The sequence below is a fragment of the Rhododendron vialii genome, chromosome 2a (assembly GCF_030253575.1).
Source record: "Rhododendron vialii isolate Sample 1 chromosome 2a, ASM3025357v1".
Classification (NCBI taxonomy): Eukaryota; Viridiplantae; Streptophyta; class Magnoliopsida; order Ericales; family Ericaceae; genus Rhododendron; species Rhododendron vialii.
The window spans coordinates 33,925,577-33,942,716 of NC_080558.1; the positions used below are offsets into that span (position 1 = coordinate 33,925,577).

At 37.3% G+C, this 17,140-nt stretch overlaps 1 protein-coding gene, 1 long non-coding RNA gene and 1 pseudogene across 2 annotated transcripts; 2 read left to right on the forward strand and 1 right to left on the reverse strand.

Annotated features, from left to right (window-relative positions):
• Positions 1-778: 778 nt before the first annotated feature.
• LOC131317462 (wall-associated receptor kinase-like 22) lies at positions 779-2,146 on the forward strand (annotated as a pseudogene).
• A 647-nt stretch (positions 2,147-2,793) lies between these two features.
• On the reverse strand, positions 2,794-4,593 carry LOC131312620 (tetrahydroberberine oxidase-like). The gene has a single exon (XM_058340510.1). The coding sequence runs from the start codon at positions 4,571-4,573 to the stop codon at positions 2,954-2,956; it is 1,620 nt and encodes a 539-aa protein (XP_058196493.1). The 5' UTR covers positions 4,574-4,593; the 3' UTR covers positions 2,794-2,953.
• An 8,317-nt stretch (positions 4,594-12,910) lies between these two features.
• Positions 12,911-14,513, forward strand: LOC131312692 (uncharacterized). The gene is made up of 3 exons (XR_009195947.1): positions 12,911-13,115; positions 13,840-13,866; positions 14,304-14,513. It is a non-coding gene; the product is annotated as an uncharacterized LOC131312692 (long non-coding RNA).
• Positions 14,514-17,140: the final 2,627 nt, after the last annotated feature.

Sequence of the window (17,140 nt, forward strand, 5' to 3'; positions counted from 1 at the left end):
CTTCCACTCGGCCTCTGGACTATTTTACAACTCGTGTTGCTTGTGATTCTTTTTTTTTCGTTTCTATTTTTGTGACTAGGAACCATTCTGTTATTGCAAAACCATCCGAATAATTCATCTTGAATTCACCGAAACCTTAATTTTAGGACAAGCTAGAGAGACGCCAGGAGGGAGCGTTTTGTTCTTGTTTACTTTTCTTCAACGTGTGGTTACTGATTGCTCCAACACGTCATCTTGATAATAAACAACGGCAATTCTCGGGCCAAAGTGATTATTGCAAGTAAGCTTCTTCCTGACTCATTGCCATATTTTAATAGTACTACAACACTACAATTATGTTCAATCAGAAAATGCATTTAAATTTCACTGAAACAGAACGTTCCTTGTGTCTAATTTTATCGATTTTGTCTATTTTATACGGTACATATATTAATTTCAGTTTTGTAATGGTTATATGGTCAGTAGAACCAAGATAAAACCAATAACTGTTCTATATCCATCGGCTCCGTTGTATGGTAAGATGGACTTTTCCGTTTCAAAAAAAAGATGGACTTTCTCTATTTCTTTGTAAAGTTAGCTAAATGAGCCTTACTACTTTGTCCACCTTCGACTGGTACTTTGTCAGGCGTTGGGAGTGTTACTTCTACTAATTTGTATGTGGTGGTTGTACGGAGAAGTCAATAGAAGAAAGGAAGCAAAGCTCAAGGAAAAATTCTTCAAAACGAAATGGTGGTTTGTTGTTAAGCTATTTGGATGTTGTTTGGAGACAGAAGTTCCAATGCTGGTTTATGAATTCATCCCTAATGGAACCTTTTTCCAGTATATCCATGACCAAATTGAAGAGTTTTCTCTTACCTGGGATTTGCGATTACGGATCGCTACAGAAATTGCAGGAACTCTATCTTACCTTCACTCAGCACCTTCCATAGCTATCTACCATCGGGACATCAAGTCCACAGACGTACTCTTGGATGATAAATTCAAAGCAAAAGTCTCCGATTTTGGCATTTCAAGGTCAATTTCTGTTTGATAAAACTCACTTGACCACAGCAGTGCAGGGTACCTTCGGCTACTTGGATCTGGAGTGCTTCCAGTCAAGCCAATTCACAGAAAAGAGTGACGTTTACAGTTTTGGAGTGGTACTTGTTGAGCTCCTTATTGGAAAAAGGCCGATTTTGTCAGCCAAGTCTGATGAAGGGGGAAGCTTAACAGCATACTTCCTATTGACAATGAAGGAGAACCGACTGCTTGATATTCTCGATGCTCAAGTTGTGAAAGGAGCAGGGAAAGAAGAGATTTTGGCGGTTGCGCATGTCGCAAAAAGGTGCTTGTCCTTGAATGGAAGGAAAAGACCAACAATGAAAGAGGTTGTAGTGGAGTTGGATGCGATCAGAATGTCAGATAGGGCATCTGCCGCTTGTGAAGACATTGAGTTCGCAGCAGATGATGACCTTACTGGACGGTCTGCACCTTGGGAGGCTGCTTCTACTTCAACAGGTTCCTTCTATTCTACTGTATGAAGAATCCTCTTGGTTGGGAAGAATTTTGGTGAGTTCCCTTGTAGTACATCGAGTCTTCCATATAAGTAGTGTAACTAGTGTTGGTAATCATAATATCTGCTTGGCATTGCAGGATCACTTCTTGATGAGGATTAAGTTATGTTTAGAGGTGTCTGTTATTATACTGTACTGTACGGTCTATACGAAATAATTGAAACCCTACTTAGAAGATAACAATATCTATCCAACACTTCTTAAAGCGTTCAACAGAATAAATGCTGCTTTCTGAGAACTTAGTGTCGTAAATCTTTCCGGATAGTTGAATTCTTCCACTCTAAACCATTGTAGCTTGTGTCGCTTGTGATTCTTTTGTTTTCCTTACTATTTTTGTGACATGAAACCATCTTGTTATTGCAAAACCAGCCAAATAACTCATACTGAATCATTGAATGTCTAATTTTCGGACAAGCTGCAGAAACACTTGGAGGGAACCTTCGTGCATATGTTGGAGAAACTATCTATTTTTCATGCACGAAGTTGTTTGCAATTAAAACCCCATTTTTTCAGCCTATGGTGTCTGCTTGGTGATTGTTCGTGTTTTCTTCTCTTCAACAGGGCCTTTCCGAATAATGTATCGCAAGCAGTCCGTCCTCATTGGTTAGCATTTTTAGGGAAAACGAGTCGGGATTAGCTGGACTTAGCCCCCTAAAAGTTGATTCCCCTAACGCTTTGTCATGAGAATAAAAAGTCGTACCATTGGAAATCACTCAAGCGCACGCAATATTTGGATCCATGAAATTAAGGAGTGAACTTATAGAAAAAAGTTGAATATGGGATATAATATTGATTTATAGACTGCTTTTTGGTGCTCTTAGCCCATAAAATCTCTGTCCTGTACATAATTGTCCACAGACTCAAAGTCTAGTGGAGAAATTCTGCAATTTCTATAGAATTTCTCTATGTTCATAGGCTTTATTGCATCCTAGAGTTTATTTGCAAGAAAGCATTGTGCTTGAAAAGCAATTTTTTTTTTTAAATATTCTTCTAACGCTTTCCTTTCTTTTTCCTTTTCAATGTACATACTAATTTTTTTTAAAGGGCGTTTTTGAAGCACCATAGGTATTCCTTGTTTTCTACTTTGTCGAAATTTTGGTCTTGCATTATAGTTATCTTTTGTGTGTATTTGCATGCGTGTGTGAGCAAGATAAGCAAACATAGAAGTAGCCTCCATTATGTTTCATCCTTGCACTAACAAGAAACATTTCAAACTAGCGTTTTACATAGCGAAAGAAGATAAAATACAATCAACAACTAAATTTTATTTATAGTGATTATAACACACACAACAAATTAACATTCATAGCATCTTATATAAGATTACATGATGAACCATATGGTTTTTATTTACTTTTATTCACAAATCATACTAATTTGCTCTGCCAATTAAGGGCTCCCTAGTCACCCTTCTTCCACCATGCCGAGAAAGGAGGAATGCTTTGTTCATTTCTAAAGAAATTTCCAGGATCAACTTTGGTCTTGACTTGCACCAATCTGTTGAAGTTGTTCTTGAAATACTTGATCCCCCAAATGCTTGCTTGTGCATAGCTTGTGTTTCCTTTGTTATTGTTGACTCCAACATCAAGGTCTCTATAGTTAGTATATGCAGCCCTTGGAAATCTAGAAACATAGGGCGCCATATAACTGTAAAGCCTTCTAATCCAACTTATATGCCTTTGTGATACCTCTTCCCCTTCTTCATTCGAGTAAACTACATGCAGGATCTTGTAGAGATTTCCCTTTCTGTGTGGGAAAGGGATTGCAGACTCCGCAATCTCATCCATCTTTCCACCATATGGAATCAACATCATTTCTGCTAGTTCCCCCTCATATTCGTAAAACATTCGCCAAATCCCACCCAATCCAAATACCGGAATTGGCTCCTTAACATAGTCTGATTTTGCCTTGAAGTATAGTCTTGTGAGAGGAGTCCTATCCAAAAGGACATCAAGGGATTCATCGGTGGGAAAACCCGCGAAATAGAGGATGGATTCGATCCAGCTCATCTCAGTGCAGTCTTCTTCCGTCAAACCTAACTCCGGGAAGCGTTCTTGCATCAATGGAATCAAGTTACTGATTCCTCCAAGGTACAAGGAGCTAAAAGAGGCTTGGATTGTCCACTTTCCGTTTTCACTAGAATTCACCCTTCTAATCATGATTCTAATGAGTAGATCTTTAGGGAATTTGGGAGCAATATGCTGCCACTTATAGATAAGATTGGTAGCATTTTGGTCTAATGTCTTGGCAATAGTAAAAACAGTCACAGTTGATGGAACAATGACCAAATTTACTTTCCATGCTAGAATAACTCCAAAACTAGCACCCCCACCACCTCTAATGGCCCAAAACAGGTCTTCCCCCATGGATTTCCTATCAAGAACTTGTCCATTGACATCGACGATTCGAGCATCAATGACATTATCAGCCGCAAGACCATATTTTCGCAACATAAGGCCATACCCTCCCCCACTAAAGTGACCACCGACACCCACAGTAGGGCACATACCGGCGGGAAACCCTAGGTTTTTACTTTTCTCGGCAATTCTATAGTAAAGTTGGCCAATAGTTGCCCCAGATTCAACCCAAGCAGTTTTACTCTCAAAATCAATAGTGACGGAACTTAGGTTTATCATATCAAGAACAACAAAAGGGACATTAGATACATACGAAAGGCCCTCAAAGTCATGTCCGCCACTTCGAACCCTAATTTGCATTCCATGGTTTTTGGAGCAATAAACAGTTGCCTGAATTTGGGATTCGTCGAATGGTGTGACAATGACTAGCGGTTTTGGGGTTGACGGTGATGTGAACCGAAGGTTTTGTATGGAGAAGTTTAAGACAGATAAATATGAAGAGTTGTTTGGGGTGTAAATTAGTTTTGAGATCGAGGTTGAGTTTGGGGAATGAAGGGACAGGCATTGAAGAAACTCCTCATGAGTATCAGCCGAAGCTGCCAAAGAAAATGAAATCAGGAGGAGAAAAACAAATGAAAGCATCGAGGTAGTGGGAGTTTTCATATTGTTTCTAGTTGTTTAATTTGCATGGTAAACAAAGATAGAAGTTCAGCTATTTATAGGGCTTAATGGATAGGTGGCTAGAATAATAAGAGAATGTGAACATTGGGTTAGAATTTGTTGCCATGCATATTAAGGAGACTATTCTAGCCTCTAGAATTATGACTTCCCACAAGACGTTTCTAGCGAAAGATGAAGCATCGTATATATAAGGAAATTGTGACAATTGACATTTGGCCAATTGTCAATATTAATAATCTCTTAGAGCATGCACACTACAAGAAAATCGAACCATGGCAGGGACCAAAAATGGTGCTAAAGATGGCTAAAACAGCTTCTAGAGACCTAGCAAATTTATACCATTGCTTGTGCAACGTTGGGAGATACCTGTCGGGAAAGCCCTAAACCTAAGCTTTCTTCGTGAATCTACCACAACGGCCTTGAAATTATTTTGTGCATAGTGAAAGTTTAAGGCCGTGGTGTAATATATTTACATTGATGTTGAGCAACCGCTGCTAACGTCTCATATTTGGTAGTTATGACACTGCTGCTATTTCATATTTTTGTCAAAACCAATTTATTCATCAATTACTCTATTCACTTCTCAGAATCCCTCTTGTGATAATGATTGATGAAAGAGAAAAATTAGGCGGGAAAAACAAAATGGCCTAATCTATACATTTTTTCTTTTATTTTGGTTAGGTTAGGAAACTGAGAAGAAAATTATTAGAAATTTGAAAAACGTCATGTTTGGGTTTGTTGCTTATAAATGGTGAATATGTGGAAGTGGTAATCGTACTTTTATTCCACGTTTAATTGCGGATGGACATGAAATCCAAAACCCAAACAAAGCATAGGTAATGAGAACTATTGCCTTTCATACTTTTAACAAATCGCGGGATACTTGAGATGAGGAAGGTACGATTTGAACCATGGCAAGTCGGTCATTGCCTCCTCTTTGTGGAAGGTCTTGGGTTCGAGTCCCACAGAGGGCAGGTCCTTTAGGGGACCAGGGCTATGGATAGTTTCTGGTCTCCCTGTGCTAACTCTAACACGCCCACTAACCCCCGCTGATGTATATCGCCGTGGCAAAAAAAATAAAAAAATCTGTTGTTTCATAAAATTTGTTCATTGTTGAATGTCCTTAGTAAACTACGATTTGGTTTAAAAGTCACGAAATGACCAATTGCAGAATTTTCATTAGTCAATGAAAATGGCCATTGACATTTATCTCCCATATTTTGAAGTTTCTCAAATTTTGGTAAAAGGTAGTGTATGGCTAATCTATCAATATTCTGGAGGAATGTGTTTACGCTTACCAATTCTCCCAACCACCATCCCTAATTTTCTAGAGTTTTGATTTTCTTTTAATTTGTTTAAATTGAGAGAGAGAGAGAGAGAGAGAGAGAGAGAGAGAGAGAGAGAGAGATAATGATTGACGAAAGAGAAAAATTATGCGGGAAAAACAAAATGGCCTTATCTATACATTTTTTCTTTTGTTTTGGTTAGGTTAGTGTTTACACCATAATTTGGTAAATTAGTCTATCATGATTGACTAGGTTAAATTTTGACACTTTTGTCAACATGTTTTAGACTAGTTTTAAATCCATGTGATGCCTATCAAGGAATCGAACGGACTAATCAACTGTTGGGAATTATGCCCAAAATCAAGACACATACTCAACAAGTTACAAGCAGATCATGGACGAAGCAGTTAACAAGGGCAGTTGAAAAAGCAACTACAACAATGAGATAATTGTGTGAAATACCCGCCTGACCATGATCGTGGAGAAAGAAGAGGGAGAAAAGAAGTAACCGCTTGATTCAAATTAATGGAGGGAACTCTACCTAGTTTGAATTTCAAATCGAAGTTGCAGCCTATAAATATAAGAATTGAAGACGATTACAGCCCTCACTCAATTGCCCAAAGGCTTCTACTTTTTATCTGTACTTTAATTTTCTCGCTCTAGGATTAGCTTGTAACTTAACCGTCTATTCGATCGTGTTCTCACCATCGATCGACTTCTATCCTGAAAATAAAGTCCATTTTGTTCTTCTTTCATCTCCATTTACTTCATCAAGTTTGCTTCCAGAGAAGTTCTGAAATACGGCAAGGAACCAAACTCCACTACTACAAACTTCCACATTCCAACACGCACAACAATTCTTAGTCGATCATCAACTACAAGTAGAAAATAGACAAACAGTTAGGAAACTAAGAAAAAAATTATTAGAAACTTGCAAAACGTCATGTTTGGGTTTGTTGCTTATAAATGGTGAATATGTGCAAGTGGTAATCGTACTTTTATTCCACGTTTAATTGCGGATGGACATGAAATCCAAAACCCAAAGAAAGCATAGGTAATGAGAACTATTGCCTTTCATACTTTTAACAAAGCGCGGGATACTTGAGATGAAAAAGGTACGATTTGAACCATGGCAGATCAGTCATTGCCTCCCCTTCGTGGAAGGTCTTGGGTTCGAGCTCCACAGAGGGCAGGTCCTTTAGGGGACCAGGGCTGTGGATAGTTTCTAGTCTCCCCGTGCTAACTCTAACACCCCCACTAACCCCCGCTGATATATATCACCGTGGCAAAATAATAATAATAATAATCTGTTGTTTCATAAAATTTGTTCATTCCTGAATGTCCTTGGTAAACTACGATTTGGTTTAAAAGTCACAAAATGACCAATTGCGGAATTTTCATTAGTCAATGAAAATGGCCATTGACATTTATCTCCCATATTTTGAAGTTTCTCAAATTTTTGGTAAAAGGTAGTGTATGGCTAATCTATCAATATCAATATTCTGGAGGAATGTGTTTACGCTTACCAATTCTCCCAACCACCATCCCTAATTTTCTAGAGTTTTGATTTTCTTTTAATTTTTTTAAATTGAGAGAGAGAGAGAGAGAGAGAGAGAGAGAGAGAGATATTTGAGGAAAATGGAGGAAAAGTAATCCAATGCTCCAGTGACATTTTTATGTGGTGGCTGAACTTATTTCTTCACCATATGTTTGTTTGGTTCTCACTACAAAGTGTTGAGCCCGCACAAATTGTTTTTTGTCCCGTGCATCGAACGGTCACAATGCTAGATGATAAAAAATATAGTTTAATATTTTTTCCTGTCTCGTGTTCAATGCAAGCTAGCATTAGTCTTAATTTATGTACCGAAAGACATGTGTGGTGAAAAATAAATTTGGGGTACCACAAAATGGTGGTCCCGTGCATCGGGCACAAACGCTAGTAATTTCTTCTTGTGTACGGAGTATTTATTTCCGGCTAAATAATTAATCAAGAAAATCGGGGATGGCAACTTTTCCGGATACCGACGGATACACCAGAATATGAACTTTTTTCTACCCGTGGGTTGGTTTTTAAACTGAAACATCCAATGGATTTTGATTTATTTATTTTCCTAGTTTCTCTATATGCTTCCTCTCCTCATTCCACTGAATTCCTCATATCCTACTCTGACATTTTCACTTAATGCACAAATGGCAATATTTTTCATCAACTTTTATATTTGCATACCCAGATTTATGTAGATCGTAATTCAGGTGAGAGGACTACTCTACTATTCTAGAACTAGAATGCCAAAGACTTAGGGAATATCCAACTCTGTCATTTTCACTTAATGCACAAATGGTAATATTTTCCACCATCTCTTATATTTGTATACCCAAATTTATGTAGGTCGTCGTTCTTGTGAGAGAACTACTCTACTATTTTAGAACTAAAATGTCAATACTTAGGCCATCCACAGTGGTATAATCAAAAGTCAATTGTTGTTAAAGTTAACAATATTAGTGCAAAAAATGCATCACAATGGTATAATCAAACTTAGCAACATCCGTAGAAACAATCAAATTTTGGGCTTTGGATAATCAAAACTAGCAACCTTTTTCAATAATCAAAATTTGTGAATCCCACACCACATAATTAAGTTAACTGGTTCCAAAATTTATATACATGCATATTTCAACTAATATATTTTCTTCTTCTCTTCTTCACCTGCTTTATATCTTCTTCACTTTAACCATTCTCTTTCTTTTCCTCCAAAAGTGAAACTCATGTTTCTCGATCATCTACTATTTAACCCATTGTTGTCGGATTTTTCACTCTTCTTTCCCGTTTCTATTTTAGGCTGCATTCTTATGAATTTAACTTTAACTTAACTTAAATCTAAAAATTGTCTTTATTTGAATTTTTTTCGCATTTGTTAGTTTTGGGTCAAATGTTTATAGTTTATTGATTCATCTCGATGAGAGGAATCGGAAAAGTAATTTTTTTTTTTATACTTTTACCCAAGTATTTTGAGAAATAATCACTTTTTTTTAAAAAAAAAATGATTTTTTCGACTAAAAAGTGGATATTCCTTTTTTGTTCCTCCCCTATGGTTGAGTAAATGAAGAACCTTGCAAAAAGTAAATGAAGAACCTTGCAAAAAAAATAAAGGAAGAACCTTGCATTCTTTTCTAAATTTAAGAACACATCTGATTTTTTTTGAAAGATTAATAGAGTGGTGGATTTGTGATATAGGTAACAGGAATAGGAAGAAAAAAAGAGTCTCGGTGTTGTTTTGATAGATAGCAATAGGAGGAACACCATATGTTCGATATATTTTTGCCAAAAAAAAAAAAACCATAATGGAGGGAAGTGATTTAAGTGAATGGTGGGAAACAGAGGGGGAGAGAGAGACTGTGTGAAATTGTAGTGGACCACTCATTTTGGTTATAAACTAGAAATGACCATTGTGAACCTCAACATTGTTAAGCTTAGCAACCACTTAAGTGAATAATTAAAAGCTAATGTGTCAACTTTTGGTTATCGATTTTTTATTATACCACTTTGGATGGCCTTAGGAAATATCCTACTCTAACATTTTCACTTAATGCATGCACAAATGGCAATACTTTTTGGTTTTTGTTCATATTCGAATTTTTTCGTGCAGGCTTATTTGTGGGATTATTAGGTTTTTTGTTTTTGTTCATATTTGATTTTTTTTTTTGTATTGGTAAGTTTTGCATTAAATTTTTGTAGATTATTGGTCTGTCTCAACTAGAGGAATCAAAAGAGTATAAAATTATTACTTTTACCCAAGATATTGAATTTCTCAAAATATTTGGTAAAATTTTTAATTTTTTACTTTTTCAATTTCTCTTATCGAGACAAACCAATAATTCACAAAAGTTTGACAGAAAATTAACAAATGTGAATCCTTTTAAATAAGGACAAAAACTCAAAGTGAAACGAGCACAAAGTATAGTAGTGTTTATATTTTATATTTTATATTTTATAAATGAGATGGGTAAAGAGTCTGGTGAGGGTAGTATAGGTATTGTAATAAGTATAGTACAATGACATCACCTTCTCCATCTATTTTCTAATGTGCTGTTAACGGAGGGGGGTCCGTTGGTATTGTCAGGTAAAGGAGGGGATGGCAGTGTTATTTCAGAAACCTCAAGAGAGGTTTCTGTTTGTGTCAGAAACCTCAGGGGAGGTCGGTGAAAGTTGCCCTAATTCTACCATATGTTGAGGACAAACTTTCTATAGTTTTTGAAAAATGGTTTCGTTAACTCATGTGCATGATACAGGTTAAAGAAATTGAGAGTATCATATGTCCAGTTGATTTATGTATACAGTTCTTTTACAGGGTGAAATCCAACTCCAAACTTGTTTTGTTACTCGTGTATTAGATCAGCAGCAGCGCGATTGCGGCTGTCGCATCGGGCAGCCTTCTCTCCTAGTTCTTCTTCTTTTTTATAGATGCTGTTTATACTCATTTTTTGCCAAAATTAGAAAACGAATAGAAGAATGGCCTTGGAGGTAGTTTCAGGCCTTGAAAAGCCTTATAAATCAGTCACCTACAGAATTGGGCCAATTTGAATGCAAAAGAGCCAATTGAGTTTGCAAAGACTTGGGACAAACTAATGCCCAAAAATGTCACTTTCACAAATTCGAACCCAAGACTGGCCAAAGTCTAGGGTCGACCCACTCGGTCTGAGCGTTTTATCGAGGCCTAGGCTAGTTCTGAGAAACAATAAGGCCTTCTAATAGGTCCAAATCTATTAAAGCCTGGGTTTTTCTCCAGACTTGGGCTCACAAGGCTTACAAAGGATGGAGGCCTATGATTCACCTCAAGCTCAGACCCAAGTGACAGATGGGCCTACTTCTTACAACGTCGCATATGGCCTTCAATTGGCAGGAAAAAGCCTTAAGCTGCTCACAAGCAGCTCGAAGGCCTAGAATGTTCTGGCTTAGTAGGTCTAAGTAAGCTGCTTGCAAGCAGCTCAAGGCCTGAGTCTCTACTATCTTTCAGCATGAAGCAAGGCTTGAGACACATGGCAGCCATGGAGACATCGATCTCAAGCAGCTCACAAGCAACTTAGGCCTGCATAAGCAACTCAAAGACCTAGAAGGTTCTCTCTAACATCATTCAAGCAGCTTACAAGCTGCTCAACCAAGCTTGGTGACTGAAGTTAAAGCAAGTGTGCCTCAAAAGCCAATATAATGGTTGAAAAGCCTGGAAAAACTTCGGCCTTTAACCTTGGTGGGCCCAAGATCTTCTATCCGGGCATTCAAGCAGCTTACAAGCAGCTCAAAAGGCTTGGAGATTCTACACAGCCAAAATTCCTTTTGCCCTTTTACAAGTTTTTATGCAGGAAATGAGAGTTTTTTTTAGGCCTTTCAGGCCTCAGCTGATTTCTTGGAGTGAGGAGCAAGGCTTAGACAAGTGACAATCACTCATTGGAGGTAGAAGCAGTTCAAGCCTAAGCCTTTACCAGGAGAACACTTGGCAGCCATGCATGAAGGCCTGAGGAAGCAGTTCAAGGCCTGGAACTTCTGCCTATAAATACCAGAGTTGAAGGCCTTGGCAAAGGTCCACGACCATCAAGCCCACGGCTTATCCAAATTACATTTCAATTATCTTTATATTTCCAGCAAATGTCTTTGTCTTTCATCACACTAGTCATGCCTAGTTGATGTTTTATTTCCTTGTAACCAAACTTTGTTAAACCCTTAATGAAGTCCCTTTAATTCTGTTTTAGGCCTTGTTCTGCTTTTCTTTCCATTTTCTAACAACGGTTAGGAAATTTTAAGTCTTTTTCGTTAAGGCAAACCACAAACCACAAACCACATACGGCTTCACCCCTTAGGTCGTACACAATACGAAGTCAGATTTGAGGCATCCAGGCCTTGATACGAATTTGTACTGCAATCCAGTCCTAGCATGCCCGCGATTCCAAGCCGATTTGGTTTGACACTTTTTTGGAGAAACAGATGCCCTTTTGACGGTTTTGATAAAATGTTTTAGATGGGGATAGTTTATAAAGTTTTTGAATAAACAAGAAATACCTGTGTAAGAATCATATTCCTTTTATGGTTTTTTCAAATGTGGAATGTAATGTATTTTTCTTGGTCAGAACTGTAGGCTGAACTAGCTAGCTAATGGACAAGTATAAAACTGTAGAAGAATCCTTTTCGACCAATCTGATCAATGTAGCAACGTTGAATTGATCTTATTGCGCGTTGGACTGATTTGTGGACAAGAATAACACAACTACTTTTCCAAAACCAGTTTGAATGTTCTCGTCCATTTGACATGGGAAAGAAGGTTCAAAGAACTTCACTTTTCTATAACGGCTACTTCCTGTAAGTAACTTCATCTGTGAAATGTATGAGTAACAAATGAGCGGGTTTGGACCAAAATGAATTGGGTCTTTAATGGGTTATTGATCCATTTAGGCCAATTAATTATGAGTCTAATTACCCATACCTAATCTATTTATTTAAAAGTAAACCCGACCCGCCTATTAGTCCAATTACATAATATATACTAAAATGACTAAAATACATATGTACACTAAAATGACCATATTACCCCTGTAAATTTAAAGGACTAAAATACCATGTATACTAAAATTACCATACTATCCCTTTACTACAAAAATGATCAAATTACCCCTATACACTTAATTACCATATTCGTCGCTCTTATTTGTTACAAACAGGTGGACAATAATTGGTCTAATTTCAAAGAAAGAAAGCTTCACTTCCACTTCCTTTTTGAAGTCTCTGGAAAGACCAAAATATTTCTTTGCATTTTTTCATTTTCTGCTTCTTTCAAGAGAGAATAACGGAACAGTGGAAGGAGGGGCAAATTGTAGAGACCCCGTATTTTATTTCCATAATTCTTTATGTTTTATGAAGGCATGAGTTGTGATATAAAATGGAGAATGAGTTCGGATGTCGAATGTGCTAGAATTTAGAAGTTCGGGATGCAAGTGTAATATGCATGGGTGTATAAGTGAAGGTGTGTGTAGGGGATAATTCTTTATGTTTTGGCCGATTCTCTCTCTCTCTTTCTCACCTCTCCTCCAAACTTCTCTCTTCGATTTCATCGCCTTAGAATGAGATTTAGGAAAAATCCCAAGTACTAAAGTTGTTCTACGCGACGAGATCTTCCTATCGATCGAAGAAGAATCATGATCGGAGCACTTTGAGGTTTCCTCCATGTTCGGGCTTGCTTCTAACCTTCGAGGTAGAGATCCCTTGCCTTCTTTATATGTGTTAAGTGTTGGTTTAATGTACGAGAATCAAGTTTGATCATTTATTTTGAGTCTTGAACAAATCTGGTATATGCTGAAAATTTCGTGGGTTTTGGAAATCTGTCTTTTGGAAGCCCTTCTGTTAGGAATCAATTTTTAGTGTCTTCATAACTGTTAAAGTACGTTTCAATACAAAGATTTCGGTACCAAGATCATGCAAAACCGAAAATTACACAATTAGTTATGAATTTTTGAATACTGGCTGTTTGCTGGATGTGCGAATCTGTGCGTGGCTGTCTTCTTTTAACTTTCTGGGCTTGACGAACATTTTGGGTGGCTTTCGGTCTTTTACAGGAGCAACATATTTAAGTTAAGAAGAGATTGGCATTGGAATCAAGTAATTTGGTTAAGTATACAATTTTTGGTGAATTTCTAAAGTAGGGTTGGTCGACTAGGGCGAAAATGGTTGCGAAACTGTTTTTCCTTTGATTGTTGGGTTAATCTCCTCTCGTTTTTGAACCTGGGATTTTTATTGAGTGTAGGGTTTGTAGTGGTGCAATTTTTGGCGTTGGTTTCAATATTTTTGGGTTTAGGATGAAAGGGAGTATGATTTATTTGGATTGAATTGAACTTAAACACTTTTAGGGCATTGTATTGAGCATAAATAGAATCATTGAGTATTGTCTAAACATGTTTCCGTTTGATTGAATGTTTTAGGAAGTTCGAGTCGTCACGTGGATCGAGGTGAGTGATTTAATACCTAAATTACATGATTTTGAACTTGTTTTCTTTAACGAATTTATTTGAACAAATTTTATGAATTGTGTACTCCATGGAATAGCAATGAAAGGTGGACTTATTTGTAAAATATTTGCGAATCTATTTAATGGCATTCCCAACGTCCGGTCTTGCTAGGGGACGGCTTAATGGCTAGCAAGGGTGTTTGAGATTGGTATGTGTTTTGGGATAATGCGTAGACGTCTGGCTTATCCACTGCTGGGGACGCCCGGTAGCTTTTGAATTTTGAATAGCGGAATGTGCATTATATTTGGCTTATGGTTTTGAGTTCTTTGTTTTGAAATATTATCAAATTATTTTGCATTGTCCATGGAAGGCATGTGAGTTAAGTATTAATCATTCACACGAGCTTTGGCTTATGTATTTTCTTTTCCACCTTTCAGGAAGCAACGCGTAGTGTGGCAGAGTGTTTACTTTTGAGATGTGTTGTATATTTGGAAAAGGTAGTTATGCTTCATGGCCACTTAGCTTTGTGTATGATTTGTTTAGTTTGTAAATTTGTAGGTAAGCACAGCTCTGAGAGGTTTATCCTTTTGGTTTGTAAACCTATGTAAGACTTTAGTTTGTTATCAATAAAAGTTAACTTTTGCTTCCGCTGCTATGTTTAGCCCCTTTTGATTATCGCTTGCTTAGATGATATTTGATTTGTGATTTGGCCTTAGTGAGAAATCACTGGCATTTGTCATGATTAAGACCTTAAGGGGCGGGTCAGGGTCGTGACACAAATATTACCCAAGTCATGAACCAGTTTTTTTTGAATTCATATGGACATGAGAAGGAGAAAATTAATTCCCAATACATGGAGAGTACAACCTAAAATGACTAATATGCCCCTGATGAAAGAAACCAAGATTTCCCCAATTTTGAATCCCAACCACTGTTCTCTCATTGTATCCTTCCTTTGTACGCTGAAGAGGAAGAGAACAACAGGGGAGGGTTCCGCTTCTGCTCTGGTTCGACCTTTCTCCCTCACCTCTTCTTCCTCTCTCACTTCATCTCTCTGTAAGCTACAGTACTCTCTCCATTCCACCAAAGAAGAAGCAGTATCTTCTTTTTGACCAAGCAATTTCATAGCCGTATGCATCTGGTAAGGAATGTTTTGGGTGTTTCAATTTTTTTGCAGTTCTCTCTCTTTTCTCTTCTCTCATTTCGTCCATGTGTCTCTATCTGCAAGCAATTTGGTTTTTTTCATTGTATGAGAGAGTGGCCTGGTTTTGGATTTAGGTAGAAGTTGTTAGGTTTTGGGTTAAGTTTTCTCCTTTTTAAAGTGACGTGAAAACAACGCAAGCAAATCATTTCGAGGGCCTTCACTCTAGTATTTTTTTTCCATTGACAATGTCCTAGCACCATAATTCGTTGTAATTGATGGAATAAATTTGGAACTTTCTAAGCCTAACAATGTGCAAGGCACAGTAGTATGACTACGGCAGAAAAAAATAATGTGTTGTCGTCCATAATTCGTTCTAACTCATGTAACATGTTTTTCCTGAAAATAAAATAGTTGCTCTTTAAGTTACCTAATGTTACTCCTTGTAAGAACTTTTGTTGCTCTCTGTATAAGAATGTATGCCCCAAAAATGGAATTCTGGGACATATATTATATGTAATGCCAGTTTCTTTTTTTTATGACTTATCGCCTTGAAATGGAATTCTATGTTTTGGTTGATGGGAAATGAGTATTGGAAACTGTAGTATTGAAATCCATGAGTTATCTGCGTCTTGGTTTGTATTTATCCCACAGTTTGCTATGCAAAAGATAAGCACTCATTTGATTTTGAATAAACGTATTAGTTCCCACAACCACAAAATATTATTCCTAATGGTTGAAAATAACATATTGCCCATATAGTGTTTGATAATATGCTTGAATGAAATTCCAATCCCCACGGCTGTTAGAATTAGCCACTCGACTGATCATGACGTTCTTTTGAGTCGATAATAGGTAGAGTCTAGGAAATTCCTTTTTGGGATTGTTCACTTGACCATGTATTAGTCCAGAATTTAGCAACATTTCCTGCAAACAGCTTTATGCATAGTTGGTCATGAATAATGTTACCAAGATCAGTGCATTTGTGGTGTGTGAGAGTTCTTTCTATTTGTAGACAAACCCTTATTTTTAATGAAAGTTGTAGAAGTACTTAAATCTTTCTTCAAGCACAACAGTCAACACTAATAATTAAGCACTTATACGTAAGACCACCATTACAGAAAACAACATGGCTGCCTTAGCCATCTTTTAGGTAGCCATCATCATCGCTCTGGACTCCCTTATAACAGCTACGAGGGCCTAATTATTACATGACAACTTGACAGGAGCATTACGTAATAAAGCCATAAAGAATATATAACAAAGTTGAACAAATATTGCACAACATAGCCTATAGGAGCATTATGAATTGTGAAACACAGAAGGAAGACATGACCCCCATAATTAAGCTCCCCAGCAGAAGAAACGATGTTAATCGAAATAGTCGAAGACATCATCATCAGAAGCAAATTCTGAATCCTCCTTAATATAGCTTTGATTGCCTCTCTTGCATTCAAGCCATTCCTTTCGGCATCCCTCACAGCTCGAATGCATATTCCACGAAGGGAGATAGCACCGTTGAAATCTCTGGAGCGCTAGTATCCCATAGTTGACTTCAATTTCCAGCCGTTCTGCGCTTCTCACAGCATTTTCTTAGTTGAAGATTTTCTCATTCAAGACTTGTATGTATTAGCTGCTTTGGCAGAGCAACATTCTACTTCAGATAGATTAAAGGAGGGTATCACCCAGGTCCTCTCTATCATAGATTGTCAGCATCAACCATGGTTGAATGGTTTGGAGTTGTTGGAAGATGCTAAATAGAATAAACACATTCTATCTAGCGGATGCAGAAGGATCAATATGCTGCTTCAAGGTGGATTCCGTCAGGGCCATCTAACAGTATATCCTTGCATCTGAGTGAATCTTGCTTTAAGGTTTCTAATTATGTGTTCTATTTTCTTAAGTTGTAGAATATAAATGCCGAAGTAGAAACTACATGGTGAATTCTCTAGACAATGAAAAGTTGTTACTGAAATGTCCTAAAACTGTGACTTTCGATAGCATTTTCTGGCTTTGCATTTTTCTATGCTTGATTAAGATGATTACACATGTTATGCTTGGGGCCTAGTAAATAGTCAATCCTCGAAAGCCTATTTTTTTAATATGGATTTTAACATGGTTTTTACTAAATCT